Raw genomic sequence first — 18,748 nt, forward strand, 5'->3', positions numbered from 1 at the left:
GTGAGCCAAGATCATACCACTGAACTCCAGCCTGGGTGACAGAGTGAGACCCCATAACATACTAAGAATAATTCAGATGAGTCCAGGTCTTTCTGGTAGCATTTAGCATATAAAACTCTTCTCATTATTCATCAGCTCAGATGATTCATTGTCTAATCTATAGTCCCAGATTTCTTAAAATGCACTGGTATATTTGTGCTAATATAAAATGATGTATCATATAAAATTCAAAGTAGATATATTTGCACCTAATTATTTTTTTAAGTTAACTAATTAATTCCTAGGATATTCAGATAATAAATAAACTTACCATTTGTTATTGAGGTACAATAAAAGGTTTACACTTTTATTTTTTTACTCAAATAGAGTAAAAAAAAAAATCTTAAATTGAATTTAGTAGATACGATTAAAATCAGCTTTGCCTGGGCTTCTAAGCAGCTACCCAGATGTAAAGGTACCCTACCTTCCAGTAGCCAAATTAAGTTATAATTTTTTTTTTTTTTTTAAGATAGGGTTTCACCATGATAGCCAGGCTGGTCTTGAACTCCTAACCTCAGGTGATCCACCCACCTCGGCCTCCCAAAGGGCTAGGATTACAGGCATGAGCCACTGCGCCTGGCCTTATAAAATAGATTTGATCCCCACATTTGGGCTTGTCCTTTGCTTAGTGGCATATGTTCAAATTAAGAATTCTTTGGGGCTGGGCATGGTGGCTCATGCCCGTAATCCCAGCGCTTTGGGAAGCCAAGGCAGGCGGATCACTTGAGGCCAAGAGTTTGAGACCAGCCTAGCCAAAATGGCAAAACCCTGTCTCTTTAAAAAAAATAAATAAATAAAATTTTTTTAAAAAATTAAAAAAAAATAATTCTTTGGAGTTTTTCTGATCTTATGCCTTACTACATATTTCTTATGATAAGCAAAGCCAAATTATTATGCCTTACTCCCTATTTCTTATAAGCAAAGCCAGAGGTGCTTTCAGAGAAAGAAGGTTCTAAAAGGAACATTTGTTTTTTTGTCTACAGAAAATGTACAAACAGAGTGTTTATCTTCAACCCAAAAAAAGGAGATTGGAAAGACGTGGCTCCAATGAAAACTCCTCGTTCCATGTTTGGAGTAGCAGTCCATAAAGGCAAAATTGTGATTGCAGGAGGTGTCACTGAAGATGGTCTTTCAGCTTCAGTTGAAGCTTTTGACCTTGCAACCAATAAGTTAGTTGCCACATCTTAGTAGAGCATATGAACAACTATATATTTTAATTGTTAACTTTGGATAAAAAGTAATCTTTCTAATTAGGATGTGTGGAGGGGAGTGTAGAGAACCACATATTACGGAGGAGGTATTTTCATCTGGGTTTCTTTTGCTGTTACTGGATGTAAATCTCATCTAACATTCTGATGCATTACATGTTTGTAATTTGGAACATATGACCCTCAAGTTTGTATTGTCATGCCCTATTTATCCTTGTTACTAACTTTGTGAACTTAGATATGCAAAGGTAATACTTGTGAATAACTTTATTTTTTTTTTATTTTTAAGAGACAAGGTCTGGCTCCATTGCCCAGGCTGGAGTGCAGTGGTGAGATCTCGGCTCACCACAACCTCCGCCTCCCAGGTTCAAGTGATTCTCCTGCCTCAGCCTCCCAAGTAGCTGGGACTACAGGTGCATGCCACCATGCCCGGCTAATTTTTTGTATTTTTAGTAGAGATGGGGTTTCACTATGTTGGCCAGGCTGGTCTCAAACTCCTGACCTTGTGATCTTCCCACCTCGGCTTCCCAATGTGCTGGGATTATAGGCATGAGCCACCATGCCTGGCCAGAACTATTATTACTTTTTTTAGGAACATGTATCCTGACTACAAAACAGACTTTAGTATATGAAAATTGCAAGGAACTTTTGTGGAACACGATTTAAATTATCATTAAAAACATATTTTTGAAGACTGTAATATGGGTAAACACTCATGATATAAGTTTAACAAGCAGCACACAAAATTGTAAATATCTTCTTAGTATCATTTATATGTATGGAAGTTTATATGTACATGCTTTTTAAAAAGATGACAATATTATATCAAATTGTTCCAAATTGTTGCTTGTGGTTATGTCGTAAGGTATGATTTTGGAGATACTTGCTTTCTTGTATATCGTTCCGTACTTTCCAGATTTTGTCAAACTTTTTTTTGTTTGTTTTTAGACAGGGTCTCACTGTGTCACACAGGCTGGAGTGTAGATTTTCTATAATGTGCATTTTCTTTTTTCTTTTTTTTCTTTTTTTGAGACAGAGTTTTGCTCTTGTTGCCCAGGCTATTGTGCAATGGCACTATCTCGGCCCACTGCTACCTCCGCCTCCTGGATTCAAACGATTCTCCTGCGTCAGTCTCCCAGTAGCTGGGATTACAGGCATGCGCCACCATGCTCCACTCATTTTTTGTATTTAGTAGAGATAGGGTTTCACCATGTTGGTCTGGCTGGTCTCAAACTCCTGACCTCAGGTGATTCACCCACCTTGGCCTCCCAAAGTGCTGGGATTAGAGGTATGAGCCACCGTGCCTGGCCTTAGAGTTGATGTATTGAAGGGTTTCTGTTTAATGAAGTTATATCTTTCAAATATTTTCTAGTAGCAAACTTAGTTTTCTACTTCTGGATGCCTATGCTACTTGAATTTTTTTTTTCTTAAAGACAGGGTTTTGCTCTATCACCCAGGTTGGAGTGCAGCGGTGCAATCATAGCTCACCACAGCCTTGACCTCAAGGGCTCAAGAGATCCTCTCAAGTAGCTGGGACTATAGGAACACACCACCAGGCCTGGCTTTTTTTTTTTTTGTAGAGACAGTTTCATTTTGTTGCCCAGGCTGGTCTCAGACTCCTTGGGGTCAAGCAGTCCTCCTGCTTCAGTCTCCCAGTGCTGAGATTACAGGCATGAGCCACCACATCTGGCCACTACTTGAATTTATTTACTTATTTATTATTTATTTACTTATTTATTTATTTATAATTATGGAGTCTCCCTCTGTTGCCCAGGCTGGAGTGCAGTGGCACAATCACAGCTTACTGCAACCTCCACCTCCCAGGTTCAAGTGATTCTCCTGCTTCAGCCTCCCAAATAACTGAGATTACAGGTGCGTGCTACCATGCCTGGCTAATTTTTTGTATTTTTGATAGAGATGACATTTCACCATGTTGGTCAGGCTGGTCTCAAACTCCTGACCTCAGGTGATTTGCCTGCCTTGGTCTCCCAAAGTGCTGGGATTACAGGCATGAGCCACTGCACCAGGCCACTACTTGAAGTTTTAAATTACGATTTCTTATACTTGTTCAGTAAGTACATATCTAGCATCTCTTAAGTTTTACACTGACTATATTTTTAATGACACCTAGATGGGATGTAATGACTGAATTTCCCCAAGAAAGAAGCTCCATCAGTTTGGTCAGCCTGGCTGGATCTCTGTATGCGATTGGTGGTTTTGCTATGATTCAACTGGAGTCTAAAGAATTTGCACCCACTGAAGTCAATGACATATGGAAGTAAGTTCTCATGACTTCAATTTTCAGAAGCACATTTTAAATCAGATGACTGAAAAATGATTTTGTAGTAAATAATAAGCCAGATTTTCCCAACATGCAAGCTACTTCTTGGTAGCAGACTAAATATTTCAAACCTAATTGAACTTTTGTACATGCCACTTACCTGAGTAAGTAACTATTTCTAATTGGCTGTGAGCCTGGGAAAGAAATTATCTGGGCCTGTTTCTTACAGTAAAATGAGAGTTGGAACTTTGATACTCTAAGCTTCATTCCAGCTCTAAGAGTGCAATGCTGTAGGCATCCAGTAGAGTGAAGGCCTCTTTGCTCCAGAGTAGTTTAATTTCCTAAGAAAACAGAGTTCTAAAGAAACATTTATTGATGTATTGATTTATACTTTTTAATTTTATTGATTTATTTATTTTGAGATGGAGTTTCAGTTGCCCAGGCTGGAGTGCAGTGGCACAATCTTGGCTCACTGCAACCTCCGCCTCCTGGGTTCAAGTGATTCTCCCACCTCAGCCTCCTGAGTAGCTGGGATTACAGGCATGCACCACCATGCCTGGCTGATTTTTATATTTTTAGTAGAGATGGGGTTTCACCATGTTGGCCAGGCTGGTCTCAAACTCCTGACCTCAGGTGATCCACCCACCTCGGCCTCCCAAAGTGCTGGGATTACAGGCCTGAGCCACCACGCCCAGCCTAAAGAAGCATTTAACTCTTGAGTTTTCCACTACTACTTTGGTTCTGTTTTGAATCTAAACAGCTTCCCAATTGTTTGAGGATTCAGCTAACAAATGCTTTTTTAAAATGAAAAAAGTCAAAGTAGCAATCCATTTTACCTCCTAAGTAGTTGCCAGGTAGTTCTCCCAAGTATGACACTTGGAGTTGTTACTCAATTGAACTATTTTAGTGAAGCTATTTTAAAAAGTTTGTTTTTATCTTATTTGAGCTGAGATTGTGCCACTGTACTCCAGCCTCAGCAACAGAGCGAGACTCTTGTCTCAAAAAAAAAAAAAAAAGAAAAGAAACAGAATCCTACATCCCACTGTATGAGAATCTGTATTTTAACAAGATTCCCAGGTGAACTCTTCGCACATTTAAGTTTGTAAGTACAGCTTTGGAAGAGTGCCATTTATACTTAATCGGTGAAGGCATTCCACTAAGCTTGAGACTGGAAAGTGGGTATTATTTGTTCTGTAACTCAACCAGCAGATGCTTTATTCCCAGATGGTGAAACAGAAAGGCTGAAAAGCTGGTACCTTAAGCAAACAATGATTTGTGCATTAGACATCATTTCCCCATGTTGTAATATTAACTAGCTGTGTAGAGGGCAAGAAAAAAAGTGGCTATATAAGGAAATTAACTATTATCCCTCTTCCCCCAAAAAAATAGGGAGGAAGAGAAGAGATTTCCACGGAGCAAAGAGGCTAGAATTAACAAGACAGTGAGATGGGAAAAAGCTGGAAGCAGTAGGAAAAAAGGATGAACTAATGAGGGCTGGGAAGGTTAGGGTTTTTTTCCAAAAACAGGGCCAGGTACCAAGTATAAATGGGCAGTGATTCTCAACCATAGCTATATGTTACAATCATCTGGGATGCTTTTAAAATACACCAGTGTCTGGGCCTTAACATAAACCAATTATATCAGAATTTCTGGAGGTAGAGTTGAGTGTATCTAGTTCCTAAAACCTTCCCAGGTCATTTTTTTGTGAGACAGAATCTCACTCAGTCGCCCAAGCTGGAGTGCAGTGGTGCAATCTTGGCTCACTGCAACCTCTGCCTCCTGGGTTCAAGCAATTCTCCTGCCTCAGCCTCCTGAGTAGCTGGGACTACAGGTGTGCGCCACCACACCCGGCTAATTTTTGTGTTTTTAGTAGAGACGGAGTTTCACCATGTTGGCCAGGCTGGTCTCAAACTCCTGACCTCAGGTAATCCACCCACCTCGGCCTCCCAAAGTGCTGGAATTACAGGCATGAGCCACTGAGCCTGTCCCCAGATGATTCTAATCAGCAGCCAGGGTTGAGAAACACTGATATTAAGGAATTGTGCTGTCAGTGGAACCTCACCAAAGCCCTTCTGGTTCCTAAGGGTTGTCAAAAGTCATGCTGCCCCTGCAGGGAAAAGCCACAGGCAGCAAAGGAAAGTACAGAATCTCCTATTAAAGTAGCCCTGACATTATTCAAGGGAACCTTGAAGTAATGAGGGATTATTATTGAACCTTGAAAGAGGGATCCTCTCTGATTGTGGTTTATTTTGTGATTAGGGCAGTGGTTCCCAAAGTTGCCCACACATTGGAATCACCAGCGTGCTTCAAAAAATACTAACATCTGCAAACCCCATGTAGCTGGAAAAAAATCAAAAGAAAAAAAAAATACTAACATCTCTGTCCCACTTATATTGACTGTGATTTAATTGGTGTGAAGTACAGTCTGAGCTTTGGAAGTTTTAAAAATCCCTGGATGTTTCTATATGTGTAGACACATTTCAGAACCACTGGATTGGGTAAAGAGAAGACGAGGACATTCATCACTATCTGCTTGGCTTTTTAGAGACTGGTATTTTCTAATTTGGGGTACTATCTGGAGCATGATTCTGAAACTTTGCTGCATATTATAATTACTTGGGGAGCTTTAAAAAATCCTGATGCCCAGGCCACCCTTCATTCCAATTAACTCAATCTCCAAAGTAGGACCCAGGCATCAGTATCTTTAACATCTCCAGATGGTTCTATTGTGCAATTAAGTTAGAGAACCAGTGATCTACTACAGTACTTCCCAAAGCAACGTCAGCATCACCTGGGTCCTTATCAGAAAGGCAAATTCTCAGGCCTCACCTCAAATCTATTGAATTAGAAATTCTGAGGGTGATAGGACCATTGATCTGTGTTTTACAAACCCTCCAGGAGACTTAGATGTGTGGTAAAGTTGAAGGCTGCTGATGTAGAGAAATGTGGCTGCCTATTTGCCCTCCATTTCCTAGTGAACCTCTCTACCCACACATGCAGAGGTGAAAACTCTCAGTATACCACATTCTAAACACAGACCCTCTTACTATGGTATGTTAAAAAAAAATCCATTCTTGTATTTTTTTCTTAAAATTGTTCTATTATTTGGGATTTACCAAGCTGAAAGTAAAAATATAACTACCAGGAAACAAACATTTTTAAGCCTCATTAAACCTTAACTTCGTATTGTTTAAATGTGGTCACTTTGTTTAGGTCATTTAAAACTATTTATCTCTTAATTTGTTGCCCTGAATTTTATGATTGAGGTTCTTCCCTTTATTAGTAGCAAAATTTTTTTGTATGCTGTCCTCTACATAAAAATTATACCATGAGTGCATGGTATAATGTTGAGAATTTGGAACACTGATGAAATTAAATCAGTGAATATTGTATGTAGGTACAAGCTAATTTTAATAATTATTTTAAATATCCTTCATTCATCACAGAATGATTTGGATAAATCTTTTTGTTTTTTTAATGGAGTCTTGGTCTGTCACTCAGGCTGGAGTGCAGTGGTGCAATCTTGGCTCACTACAACCTCTGCCTCCCGGTTTCAAGCAATTCTCCTGCCTCAGCCTCTGGAGTAGCTGGGATTATAGGCACATACCACCACACCCAGCTAATTTTTATATTTTTATTAGAGATGGGGTTTTGCCATATTGGCCAGGCCAAGGTCTTGAACTCCTGACCTTAGGTGATCTGCCTGCCTTGGCCTCCCAAAGTGCTGGGATTACAGGCATGAGCCACCATGCCAAGATGATTTGGGGTAAGTCTTGTGCCAAGTCTTCACAACTTGTGGAGAGATATTAAGGTGGATAAATATATTATTTGTCCTCAGATGCCTTCGGGGCTTGAGGACATTGACATGGGGGGAAAATTAAAATGGAGTGATAATTGCTATAATACCATATAAAGGATGATATGAGAAATGAAGAGAAAGCAACCAACTGTGCTTGAGGAAGGTGAGAAAGGTTTCAGAGAGAAGGCAGCATTTAGAAGCTTCCCACACAGAGAAAACATTCCTGGCACCAGGCAGAGCAGACATGTTCGGCACACATGGTACAAGGGAATTCAAGTTGTCTATATCTTTATAACCTTGAATATTCAGAGATGAAGACCAGTCCTTACCAAAGTCAAGTGCAAAGTCTAAGAGCTGTCCTCAAACAGAACAATAAAGGGGAAGGGGAACAAATTTTCATTAAGTGACTGCTGTGTATCAGGTGCCATGCTAGACACTAGTGTATAGGAACAACTGAAGGCATAACTAAGGCTACCGATAGTCTGCTCTCCCTCAGTTTTTCTCTTAAGCAAGAGTCTCCTTACCTTGACTCAAAGAGACCAGCCATCTTCCATCAGTTCAAAGGTGAAGAATGTTTAACTGCTTAGCTATTTATTCCTCTTCTCTGTGCAGTCTTTAATTCCCAGAGGAGGCTGAACTGAGTGGACGCAGTGGCTCATGCCTGAATCCCAGCACTTTGGGAGGCCAAGGCAGGTGGATCACAAGGTCAAGAGACTGAGACCATCCTGGTCAACATGGTGAAACCCCGTCTCTACTAAAAACATTAAATATTATTTTAAAAAAAGAGAGAGAAGGCTGAACTGCCTAGGCATCCAGATTAAATACTGTAGCAGTAGTATTTTCAGATACATGCTCATTCAGACTGCATATTTATTTGGGAGATATTCAAGTGCTGTTCTACCAGGCAGGTGCATCTTCCTCTGAGTAAGAGCCACTAGGGTTTTTTCAAAGATCCACATTTGTATACCAAACACAGGGAAACTTATAGAACTAAAGCTGCTTATTGATTACTTTTTTTTCCTCTATCAGGTATGAAGATGATAAAAAAGAATGGGCTGGGATGTTGAAGGAAATACGCTATGCTTCAGGAGCTAGTTGCCTAGCAACACGTTTAAATCTCTTCAAACTGTCTAAACTATGAACAAGGTGACAAAACATAATGGGGAGGTAGTTTGTTTGGTGAATGGGGCTTTAATTTGTTTTTTAAAAGCTTGTACAGATAATCATGTAGAAATTTTTCAGAAAATTGTCTTAGAGATGAGCAGTAGGTAACAAAACCTTAGTCACTGACTCTTCAATGTAATGTTCAGAACTTAAAACCATTTTCTAATAAGAAATTAAATATTCAGTTGAACAAATTATTTTGTGAATGTTTCACTCAATGGATTGTAAAGAAGCCTCCTAAATTTGAGTTATTTGCTAATCATTTCATTTGCATTGTTAGCGTATCTTTACACTACTCTTCTGTTACAATTGGAAGTGGAGAATATGTGCATCTACATTAAAAAAATGTTTAAGATATCAAAAACCTCTCCTCATGCTTCAAAATGACAGGAATCCTGTGCATTTTACTAAAAATTACATGCCGTAAGAAGACTTCAGAAATGTAATAAATGGATGGGGAAAAGTCTCTTCTAAGTAAAAATAGTCAAATTCAAATGGCCATTTTTCTCCTTTTTTTGTTGCTTTTTTGCAACACTGGCACATTATTTGTGGTTTCCAAACCAAATTTTTATTAAAACCAGTAAATCAGTCTTCAAGCCAATAACTACAGCATCTGTGGCAGGAGGGTAAGAGAGCACCCTTAGGAAGTGGATTGATTCTTTAATGCTGGGGCAGAAGTTGGGGTCAGTGGGAGATGTGGAGGAGGATGTGTATTCACTGATTTAAATTTTGGCTACTCTGTGAAAGGGCTATTTGCTAAATTTCTGACTGCAAGGAAGGTGACTGTATTACTTCATTTTCTGGGATGTGATGTCCTCCATTCACTGTTTCTTCTTAGTGCATATAGTAAGTTGACTCCTCAGTCTGCTCATAACCATCACATTCAACTCTGCAATTCATAAATTAATCATCACTTTTAGCCACACACCAACTTATGGGTCTCACATAGCTTTCATAGACATATATTTGACTTCTATCCTTACACGTTATTTTCTGAAAAACCTGACTTGGGACTGATTTGGAACATTCATGATTATTTGTCAAGGAGCTGCATAAAGAACAGACCTAAGTATCCATACACCATTTTTTCTCTATCATAAATACAGAAATATATTTAACGGAAACAAGTTTTATTTTGGATATTTAAAGTAGAATCCTGATTACTCCTCTTCTATATTGAAAAATACTTTTCTTAATTATAGCATGAATACAGAATCAAGAAATTCCCAAAGTGGAAAACCCTACAGGTTCTTCAACAAATAACTGTTAGGAAGCAAAAGGGACACTTTTAGACTCAAAAAGGCTGCAGGAAGAGGGGCCACAGGGATTATGGTATCCAGAAGTACACATCTGGGTGATAAAATTGTAAGAATCTCTTACTATAAAATCAGGATTGATGCTACTTTTGGGGAGAGAATGCCAATCTACATAGATGTAAAAATAAGTTGTAAAAATAATGCTTCTTGCAGGGTTTCTTTTGAGGATGATGATGTTCTGGAATCAGATATGGGTGATGGTTACACAAATATACTAAAAGCCACTGAATTATATACTTTTAAAGGGTGAATTTTATAATATGGGAATTGTATCTCAATAAAAAAATGCTTTAGTTTATAACAAGCTAACTTATTTAGATAGAAATATCATCAATCAAAAATATAATAGTATCTATATAAAGAAAACTATTTGCATCAGATAGCCTGGAGCAGAGTTCCCAACTGGCCCACACAGCAAGAGGCAAGCAGTGGGCAGGCAAGCTAGCATTACCACCTGTGCTCCACCTCCTGTCAGATCAGCAGCTACATTAGATTCTCATAGGGGCACAAACCCTCATTGTGAACTGTACACATAAGCGACCTAAGTTGTGAGCTCCTTATAAGAATCTCACTAATGCCTGATTTGAGGTTTTATATTGAAACAATACCATCCCCTCACTCTGTCCATGGAAAAACTGTCTTCCACAAAAATGATCCCTGATGCCAAAAAGCTTGGGGACTGCTGCCTAGAGAGAGTAAGAGATGTGACAGGTGAAAAGTTAGATCATATGTAACAACCAGTGAAAGTATACCAGGGTTATTTTCAATCAGGAGTTCCATGTTCCTCAAGTATATAATGACTAAATTTTCACTTATATCCAAAGGAAACCTTTTATAACCCTCATCAGCCTAATCATTTTATTCTAAAATTGCATAATATAATATTTTAACCTAACCAAGGGTTTAGTTCTTGTCATCATTTGCTTGAGAAATAGAACACAATCATGGAAATTAAACACTCTGAATTTAGCATTTCCACTAATATAAATCAATATGAGGAAATTTAGAAAGAGGAAGAGACAATGAGACATCTTTCACTTACTCTTCTGATTGTTTTTCACAAAACGTTTTGTGAAGTTAATATTCCACAAAATCATTAAGTATTGGAGTTCAAATCATGCAAAGTCATTGGATATTTTAAACATGTACTTCAACTAAGTCTAAGCCAAATATCAGTGAAGCAAATTACATGCAAGACACATATTTTAAAGCTATGCTTATGATTGAAGTGAGAGCGTCATAAGGTCAGAAGATAGCCACGTTTCAGATGGCCAATTACCGCCACCATCACCAGGTGGCCTCAGTGAGGGTAGTTAGGCTGTGGCCTGCTGAGCACAAAACCATCACTCTTAGAGGAAGGGTTGGGGATTATATCACATAGTAAGCCCTCAGTAACCATTTTATTTAATTAATGTGTTGTAAGACAGGGAAAATACCATTATTCCCTCAACATGTGTAGGCTCAGACCAGGTCAAGATTGGTCCACTCACCTACGACCCCATTTCTTTGCTTCCATTTAGGAGAAAACGTATATCCTCCCATTTTCTCTTGAACTAGTCAGGCTTTCACATGTGCCACTTCGAAATGACTCTTTTCAAAGTACTAATGATTTCCATGTTGCTAAATTTAATAGCCATTTCCCATTTCTCATCTTACCTGACCTATCAGCAGCATCTGATACAACTACTCACCTCCCTGAAATGCTTTACTCACTTGGCTTCTAGGAAGGATTACTACCTTCTTTCCTCCTATCTCATTGGCCATCCCTGCTCAGTCTCCTTTCCTGATTCCTCTTCTTCCTATTAATCTTTTAATGTTGGAACACCTGAGAACTCAGTCCTCGGCCCTCTCCTCCATTCACACTCTTATCTCATTTTAAGTGATTTCATCTACTTAATTTTATTTTAAGTGATTTCATCTCAGGGCATTGAATACTGCTGACAACTTATACATTGTATCTGGGGCCTGGATCTCTTCCCTGACCTCCAAGCTCATTTACTGAATTCTCTATTTGGTATATCCACTTAGATGTTTAAAAGACATCACAAACTCAACATATCTAAAACAAACCCGTGATCAACCCCACCACCTGCCCCATCTTGCTCGTCCTGTAGACTATCCCCATCTCAGTTAATGCTAATGACATCCTTTTAGTTGCTTAGGACAAAAACTTAGAATTATCCTTGACTCCTATTTCTCTCATACCTCATATCCACTCAGTGAGCAAATTCTGTTGCCTTTATCTTCAAAATACATCCAAAAATCTGACTACTACTCATTACCTCCACTGCTACCACTCTCTCCAAGCCACCATTCATTTCTTGCCTGGATTATTGCAATGACCTCATAGAGGGTTTTCTTGCTTACACATTTGCCTCATCATAGTCTTTTCTTATCTCAACAAGGTAGCCAAAGTAATGCAGTTAAAATGTGAGTTCATATCATTCCTTGCTTGAATCCCTCCAATGGCTTCTCATCTCACTCCAAGTAGCCAAGAGGTTGTATTTGACTCTGTTATCTCTTTCCTTTTCTCTTATATACTCCCACCCCACTCCCCACTTGTTCTGCTTCAGCCACACTGGATCCTTTGTTATTCTCAAACATGCCAGGCAGGCTCTCACCTTAGGATATTTGTACCTCTTATTTTATATTAAGTCAGGCCACTTAATTAAAATAAGTCCAAATGTGACACATGATAACATTAATTTTAAGTAACTACAATCATGATTTCACTTCTCCAAATATACGTTCTCTCAGGTAGTCCATCCTAGCATCCTTTGTTGACAGTGCCATAGAGTTCCATTCAAACTGAGAAATCTGTAAAATAAGTAATGTAATTTGAATGAAAGTTTTAAAGCAATAACAAAAAACACTGAGGAAGACATGTAAGTACTACTGATCAAAGCTGTAGGAATCCTGTGAAATTAGTTTACATAAGGATAGTCTGTGAACCTTTATTGGAAGCCAAGTGGGTCCTTCTGACCTTGCCTGGAAGACTTTTTTTCTGCTCCTTTCATCCTCCATTTCCTACAATATCAATGATGGACATTTTTTCCTACATAGTCTTCTATATTCATACACTAGTTGTTTCCTCTGATAATTCTACCCATTTTTACAGTGCCTCTCTCCTTTCCAAGGTATAGAAATCATAAGATATAGTCTAAAGACAAAAAAATAAATGACAACTTATATTTATTTATTTTTATGAGACAGACTCTTGCTCTGTCACCCACACTGGAGAGCAGTGGGATGATGATCATGGCTTACTGCAGCCTCAATCTCCTGGGATCAAGCAATCCTCCCACCTCAACCACCCAAGTAGCCACAGGCATGAGCTACTGCACCTGGCCTGTTTGAGGGATACATTAAAAAAATATATATTTTAAAAGATAATTCTGGAACTTACACATTAAAAGAAAGCACATGTACAGCTAGTGTCTCTGGGCTTTTTAGAGGCTGAATTACATGAGTATTTCATACCTGAATTACACGATAGCCCAAAATTTCCAAATGTCGTTTTTTCATAGCAGATTTTCCTTTTATGTGAGGAATATTTCTACAAAATGATTTCGAATCCAAAAATTCCAAAGCAATCCTACGTAAGACAAAAAATATTTACTTCCAAAATCAATATAAGAAACTGAATAATTACAAGCTTTTCAGGAGCAATATTGCATCTTTATAAACTAACAAAAGCCAATGAATATAAATGAGTATACCAAGTTACATTTCTGCTAAGAAATTAATAACTGATGACAAACCTATTAAGTTACACAAAATTATTGTAAATATCTGTCTGCTTTCATCCATTTTTTTGTCCAATATATATTTACACATGCCTATTATATGTAAGCCACTGTGAGGGGTACAAAGATGAAGTGACACAGCTTATAGTCTAACAGAGAACACATGATGTATATTAAGTTACTATAATGCAGTGTAGGAAGTGGCTAAGTGCTACGGGAAAAGTAGAGAAGTAGGGGAGCACAAAAGAAGATACTATTTTACTTCTAGTTGAGGACAATTCTTCTAGCACTATAGGGAGATTGCTAGGCTTTGGACAGAAGAAGGGAGACCATTAAAGCAAAGGGACAGGAAAAGCAAAGTTACAAAGGTGGAATGCATGACATAGGAAGAACAGATTCTACTACCTTCAATCCTTGATCACTGACTTCAGTATAGTATGCCAAATTTAACATTTAGATATTAATAACATCTAAGAAACAAATTACCTTTCAGCTCCTGGTGGCAGCCTTGATCCAACTATTTCGGTATTTGATTCCCAGGGCATTTCTGGTCGTTGTCCCAATGTTATATTATGGCTTCCATAAGGAAGAGGTTTTTTTTTTTTATCCAAGGCACACTCAAAATCTTAAGGAAGCATAGAAACTAGCAGTATGAATTAGGTAAAAGTTTACAGATAAAAGTTTAAGATATACTGAAATGTATATGCATATATTTATACACATACACACAAAAGAATGATGAACCTCTCAAATTATTCAAGTTATTTTATAAGATCTAGTTCAATGGCACCTCTCTTTGGAAATCAATCAATAAAAAAATCAACCAGAAAAATTACAAATAATATTAGGTACTGGGCTACATTTAGTACTGGGCTAGGCCAAATCGCATTAAAGAGTTTTAATCTCACTGGGCACGGTGGCTCATGCCTGTAATCCCAGCACTTTGGGAGGTCGAGGCGGGCGGATCACAAGGTCAGGAGATCAAGACCATCCTGGCCAACACGGTGAAACCCCATCTCTACTAAAACTACAAAAATTAGCTGGGCGTGGTGGTGCGTGCCTGTAGTTCCAGCTACTTGGGAGGCTGAGGCAGGAGAATCGCTTGAACCAGGGAGTCGGAGGTTGCAGTGAGCCAAGATCATGCCACTGCACTCCAGCCTGGCAACAGAATGAAACTCTGTCTCAAAATAAAAAAAGAGTTTTAATCTCCTTAAGTCTCTTGGTTATATCTGGAGGAAGCTAAACCAACTCATCTGAAAATTAATAAACAAAAAGATCCAAGCATTTATCCTGTCTCTCCTACATGAATTGCATATAAGGGTAACTAAACAGTTGATATGGGAAAGCTCTTTTGAGACAAATTCCGGCTAATAAATGTAGAAGGCATGATAGATGTAGAATATCACTACTTTACCACCCCTCTGAATGATGGATTTAGGCAATGAGTGATCATTAATAACTGCTAAAATCAGCAGGTGAAAAGCGGACAGGGGAACTTTCTGTTGAATGAATCAGCTGACAACATACAAACCCACGAATGAGTCCTAATATATAAAAGATAAACAGGCCAGGCACGGTGGCTCACACTTGTAATCCCAGTACTTTGGGAGGCCAACGCAGGCAGATTGCTTGAGCGCAGGAGTTCCAAACCAGCCTGGGCAACATGGCAAAACCCAATCTCTACAAAAAAATTTTAAAAATAAGCCAGGTGTACTGGCAGCTACTCAGGCTGAGGAGGCTGAGGTGGGAGGATCCCTTGAACCTAGGAGGTCGAGGCTGCAGTGAGCCATGCTTGTGCCACAGCACCTCAGCCTAGGCAACACAGCCAGACTCTATCTCAAAAAAAAAAAAAAAAAAGAAAAGAAAAGAAAAAGACAAAGACAACCAGCATTGTGTGCCTCCCGATAGAATGCAATAAGAAGTACAAGCCACTTATGAAGTTTCTGGCCAAAAAGAAAAACCTTAAAAAAAAAATTACTAAAATCTAATCAAGTCTCTAGATATCACTAATGGTTTACAGCAAACCGAGGTTTCCAGTAAAAAACATTTAAAACTGTTAGATGTCATATTAAATATTATCACAGGGTTGCAATTAGAAAAGTTCAAAATGTGAAAAAAAAACCTTATTCTCAAATAAATTTTAAGTTAAAAAAGGAGAAGTAGAAAAGAAAAAGTTGAACCAGAAACTGCAAACCAACCAAGTAGAATGTTAAGATCCCAATTTGAACAAATAAATTGTAAAATAAACATAAAAGACACTTAAAACAGGAAAAGCAAAGGTATAAGTGTGGAGTGAACGAGATGTATGAGGAACAGATTCTACTACCTTTGATGCTTCATTGAGTTCATTATAGTATGCCAAATCTAACATTTTGATAAAATGTTAAATTTTATTTAAAATGTCCCATATCTCTCTATTTATGTTAAATTTCCCATAATTCCACTGCCTTCAATCCTTGATCACTGAGTTCATTATAGTATGCCAAATCTAACATTTCCATAAAATGTTAAATTTTATCTAAAATTTCCCCTCTCTACTTAAAATTCCCATACCTCTCTACATTTCTTAAAAGATGTTAAAAAATTATTAATTGTTATAGGATGATAAAGATATTGTTGTTATGTTTTTAAAGTCATTCTCATCCTTAGATATACATCCTGAAATGATACAGTGTCTATGATTTGAAAAGAATGAGATGGAAATCAGGTGAAAAACTCAGGCACTGAACCATCTTTAAATTAATTATGAAACATGAAATATATAGCTTTCTCATTAAGAGAATGAATTCTAGAGCCAGAATGCCAAGGTCAAATCCTGGCTCTGTCATTTGCCAGGTATGCAACCTTGGGCAATCAATAATGTTTGTGGGTTTCAGTCTCCTCATGTGTAAATAATTTATATACCTCATAGGGATATAAGTTTACTATACACACACACACACATACAAGTACTTATAAAGCACTTAAAATGGTGTCTAACACATAATAAGCAATATGTCAAGATATCTCTATTATTGTTATATGAAATTGCAGCATTGTTTGACAGATGGACATAACAGCAAAAAAAATCTTATAGATTGATTAAATCATAGCATACTCAATGAAATATGCAGTAACTAAAAAAGATGTATAAGCATATCTGTTGGCATAGAAAAATATTCACAACATATAAAGTTATAAACTGCTATGATCTGAATATGTCCCTAAAGTTCATATGTTGAAACTTAATCATCAATGTATTAATAATAATAGTGGGACCTTAGGCCAGACATGGTAGCTAATGCCTGTTATCCTAGCACTTTGGAAGGCAGAGGTGGGAAGACTGCTTGAGCTCAGGAATTTAAGATCAGCCTGTGCAACATGGTGAAACCCCATCTCTACAAAAAATACAAAAATTAGCGTGGTGTGGTGGTGTGCGCCTGTAGACCCAGCTATTTAGGAGGCTGAGGTGGGAGAATCACTTGAGCTCTGGAGGCAGAGGTTGCAACGAACCATGATCATGCCATTGCACTCCTGGACTGCACTTCTGTACTGTACTCCAACCTAGGTGACAGAACAAGATGCTTTCTCAAAAAAAAAAAAAAAAGGCAGAACCTTTAGGAGGTGATTAAGTCATGAGGGCAAAGCCCTCTTTAATGAGATTAGTGACCCTATAAAAGAGCACCGTTTTTGCCTTCCTATCTCTTCTACCATGGGAGGACACAGCATTCAAAGTGCCATCTTGAAAGCAGAGATCAGGTCCTCACCAGATACCAAACCTGTTGATAACTCGAGCTTAGACTTCCTAACCTCCAGAACTGTGAAAAATGAATTTCTGTTGTTTATAAATTAACCAGTCTCAGGTATTTTATTGTAGCAGCAGGAAAGGACTAAGACGCAAACACTACAGAAGAAAAACATTTTTGTCTTTTTTTTAAAAAGTGAGGAAAACAGACACCAAAAGCAAACAGTGGCTATATCAATGGGTGATTTTTCTTTTTTGTTATCTTCCTTTTCTGGTTTTTCTATGCTATGCATGTCTCATGTAATTTTTTTTTTTAAGAGATGGGGTTATGTTCATATGGTTCTGAAGAAAAAAAGAAACATTTTAAAAAGAGATGTGGTCTCAATATATTGCCCAGGCTGGACTCAAACTTCTGGGCTCAAGTGATCCTCTTACCTCTGTCTCTCCAAGTAGCTAGAATTACAGACTTGTGCTACCATGCCCAGCTTCAATGTTTGTTGTCTTTGTTTTTGTTTTAGAGACAAAGTCTTGCTCTGTTACTCAGGCTAGAGTGCAGTAGCATGATTGTAACTCACTGTGGCCTCAAACTCCTGGGCTCAAGACATTCTCCCACCTCAGCCTCCCAATGGGACTACACAGGCATACCACCTTGCCTGCTAATTTTTATTTATTTATTTATTTATTTAGAGACAGGGTCTCACTATGTTGCCACCATGCCCACTAATTTTATTTATTTATTTATTTAGAGACAGGGTCTCACTATGTTGCCCAGGCTAGTCTCAAACTCCTGAGCTCAAGCCATCCTTCCACCTCAGCCTTCCAAAGAGCTAAGATTATGTGCATGAGCCATAATCATGCACATATTTATGGATTTTTGTTATACCCAATTCAATCCTGATTAATATAAAATCAAATAAAGGAAAGTATGTGTTTTGTAGCACAAGTTGAAAGTATTAGTGATTATCTAGTTCACCTTCCTGCCCTGTGCAGAAATCATACACATGTATCATCTGAATATTCAGCCTCTGCTTCAACATTACTTCTTCAGAAAGCAGCCAATAATTCTCCTTATACCAAGTTAAAATCTGCTTCCTTTCATTTTTACCATTTTTTCATCCCTGAGATAGAGATATCTAGTTCTTCTACTTAACAATCCTTCAAACGTTTTAAAATGTTATGGTCCCCATAAGACTTCTATTTTTCAGAATAAGCATCCTTTTTTCATTCTCAAATAAGATTTATTGGGCTGGGCACAGTGCCTCACACCTGTAATCCCAACACTTTGGGAGGCTGAGCTGAGGCAGGAGGATCATTCAAGCCCAAGAGTTTGAGACCAGCCTGGGCAATATAGTGAGACCCTGTCTCTATAAAAAAATAAAAATAAAAATAAATTTATTGAGCAATTACTATGTTCCAAGGGTAGTGTTAAAGGCTTTACATGCAATATCTCAGTTAATCCTATGAAGTAGGC

At 38.1% G+C, this 18,748-nt stretch overlaps 2 protein-coding genes across 7 annotated transcripts in view; one reads left to right on the forward strand and one right to left on the reverse strand.

Annotated features, from left to right (window-relative positions):
- LOC105728262 (Bardet-Biedl syndrome 5 protein homolog) overlaps nucleotides 1-8,855 on the forward strand; it is a 51,350-nt gene extending 42,495 nt beyond the window's left edge. For all 3 annotated transcript variants that reach the window (XM_064373350.1, XM_021668992.2, XM_064373351.1), the window contains 3 exons: nucleotides 1,023-1,208; nucleotides 3,379-3,525; nucleotides 8,357-8,855. In XM_064373350.1, the coding sequence (XP_064229420.1) occupies nucleotides 1,023-1,208; nucleotides 3,379-3,525; nucleotides 8,357-8,468 (445 nt within the window). In that variant the 3' untranslated portion in view covers nucleotides 8,469-8,855. The remainder of the gene's footprint in view (nucleotides 1-1,022; nucleotides 1,209-3,378; nucleotides 3,526-8,356) is intronic.
- A 1,796-nt stretch (nucleotides 8,856-10,651) lies between these two features.
- The window catches only part of FASTKD1 (FAST kinase domains 1), a 41,450-nt gene continuing 33,353 nt past the window's right edge, over nucleotides 10,652-18,748 (reverse strand). For all 4 annotated transcript variants that reach the window (XM_021668996.2, XM_012468570.3, XM_012468571.3 and 1 more), the window contains 3 exons: nucleotides 14,040-14,178; nucleotides 13,288-13,402; nucleotides 10,652-12,624 (listed from right to left, as the gene is read on the reverse strand). In XM_021668996.2, the coding sequence (XP_021524671.2) occupies nucleotides 12,529-12,624; nucleotides 13,288-13,402; nucleotides 14,040-14,178 (350 nt within the window). In that variant the 3' untranslated portion in view covers nucleotides 10,652-12,528. The remainder of the gene's footprint in view (nucleotides 12,625-13,287; nucleotides 13,403-14,039; nucleotides 14,179-18,748) is intronic.

The sequence above is a fragment of the Aotus nancymaae genome, unplaced genomic scaffold (assembly GCF_030222135.1).
Source record: "Aotus nancymaae isolate 86718 unplaced genomic scaffold, 86718_ANA_hifiasm-v0.15.2.pri h1tg000008l, whole genome shotgun sequence".
Classification (NCBI taxonomy): Eukaryota; Metazoa; Chordata; class Mammalia; order Primates; family Aotidae; genus Aotus; species Aotus nancymaae.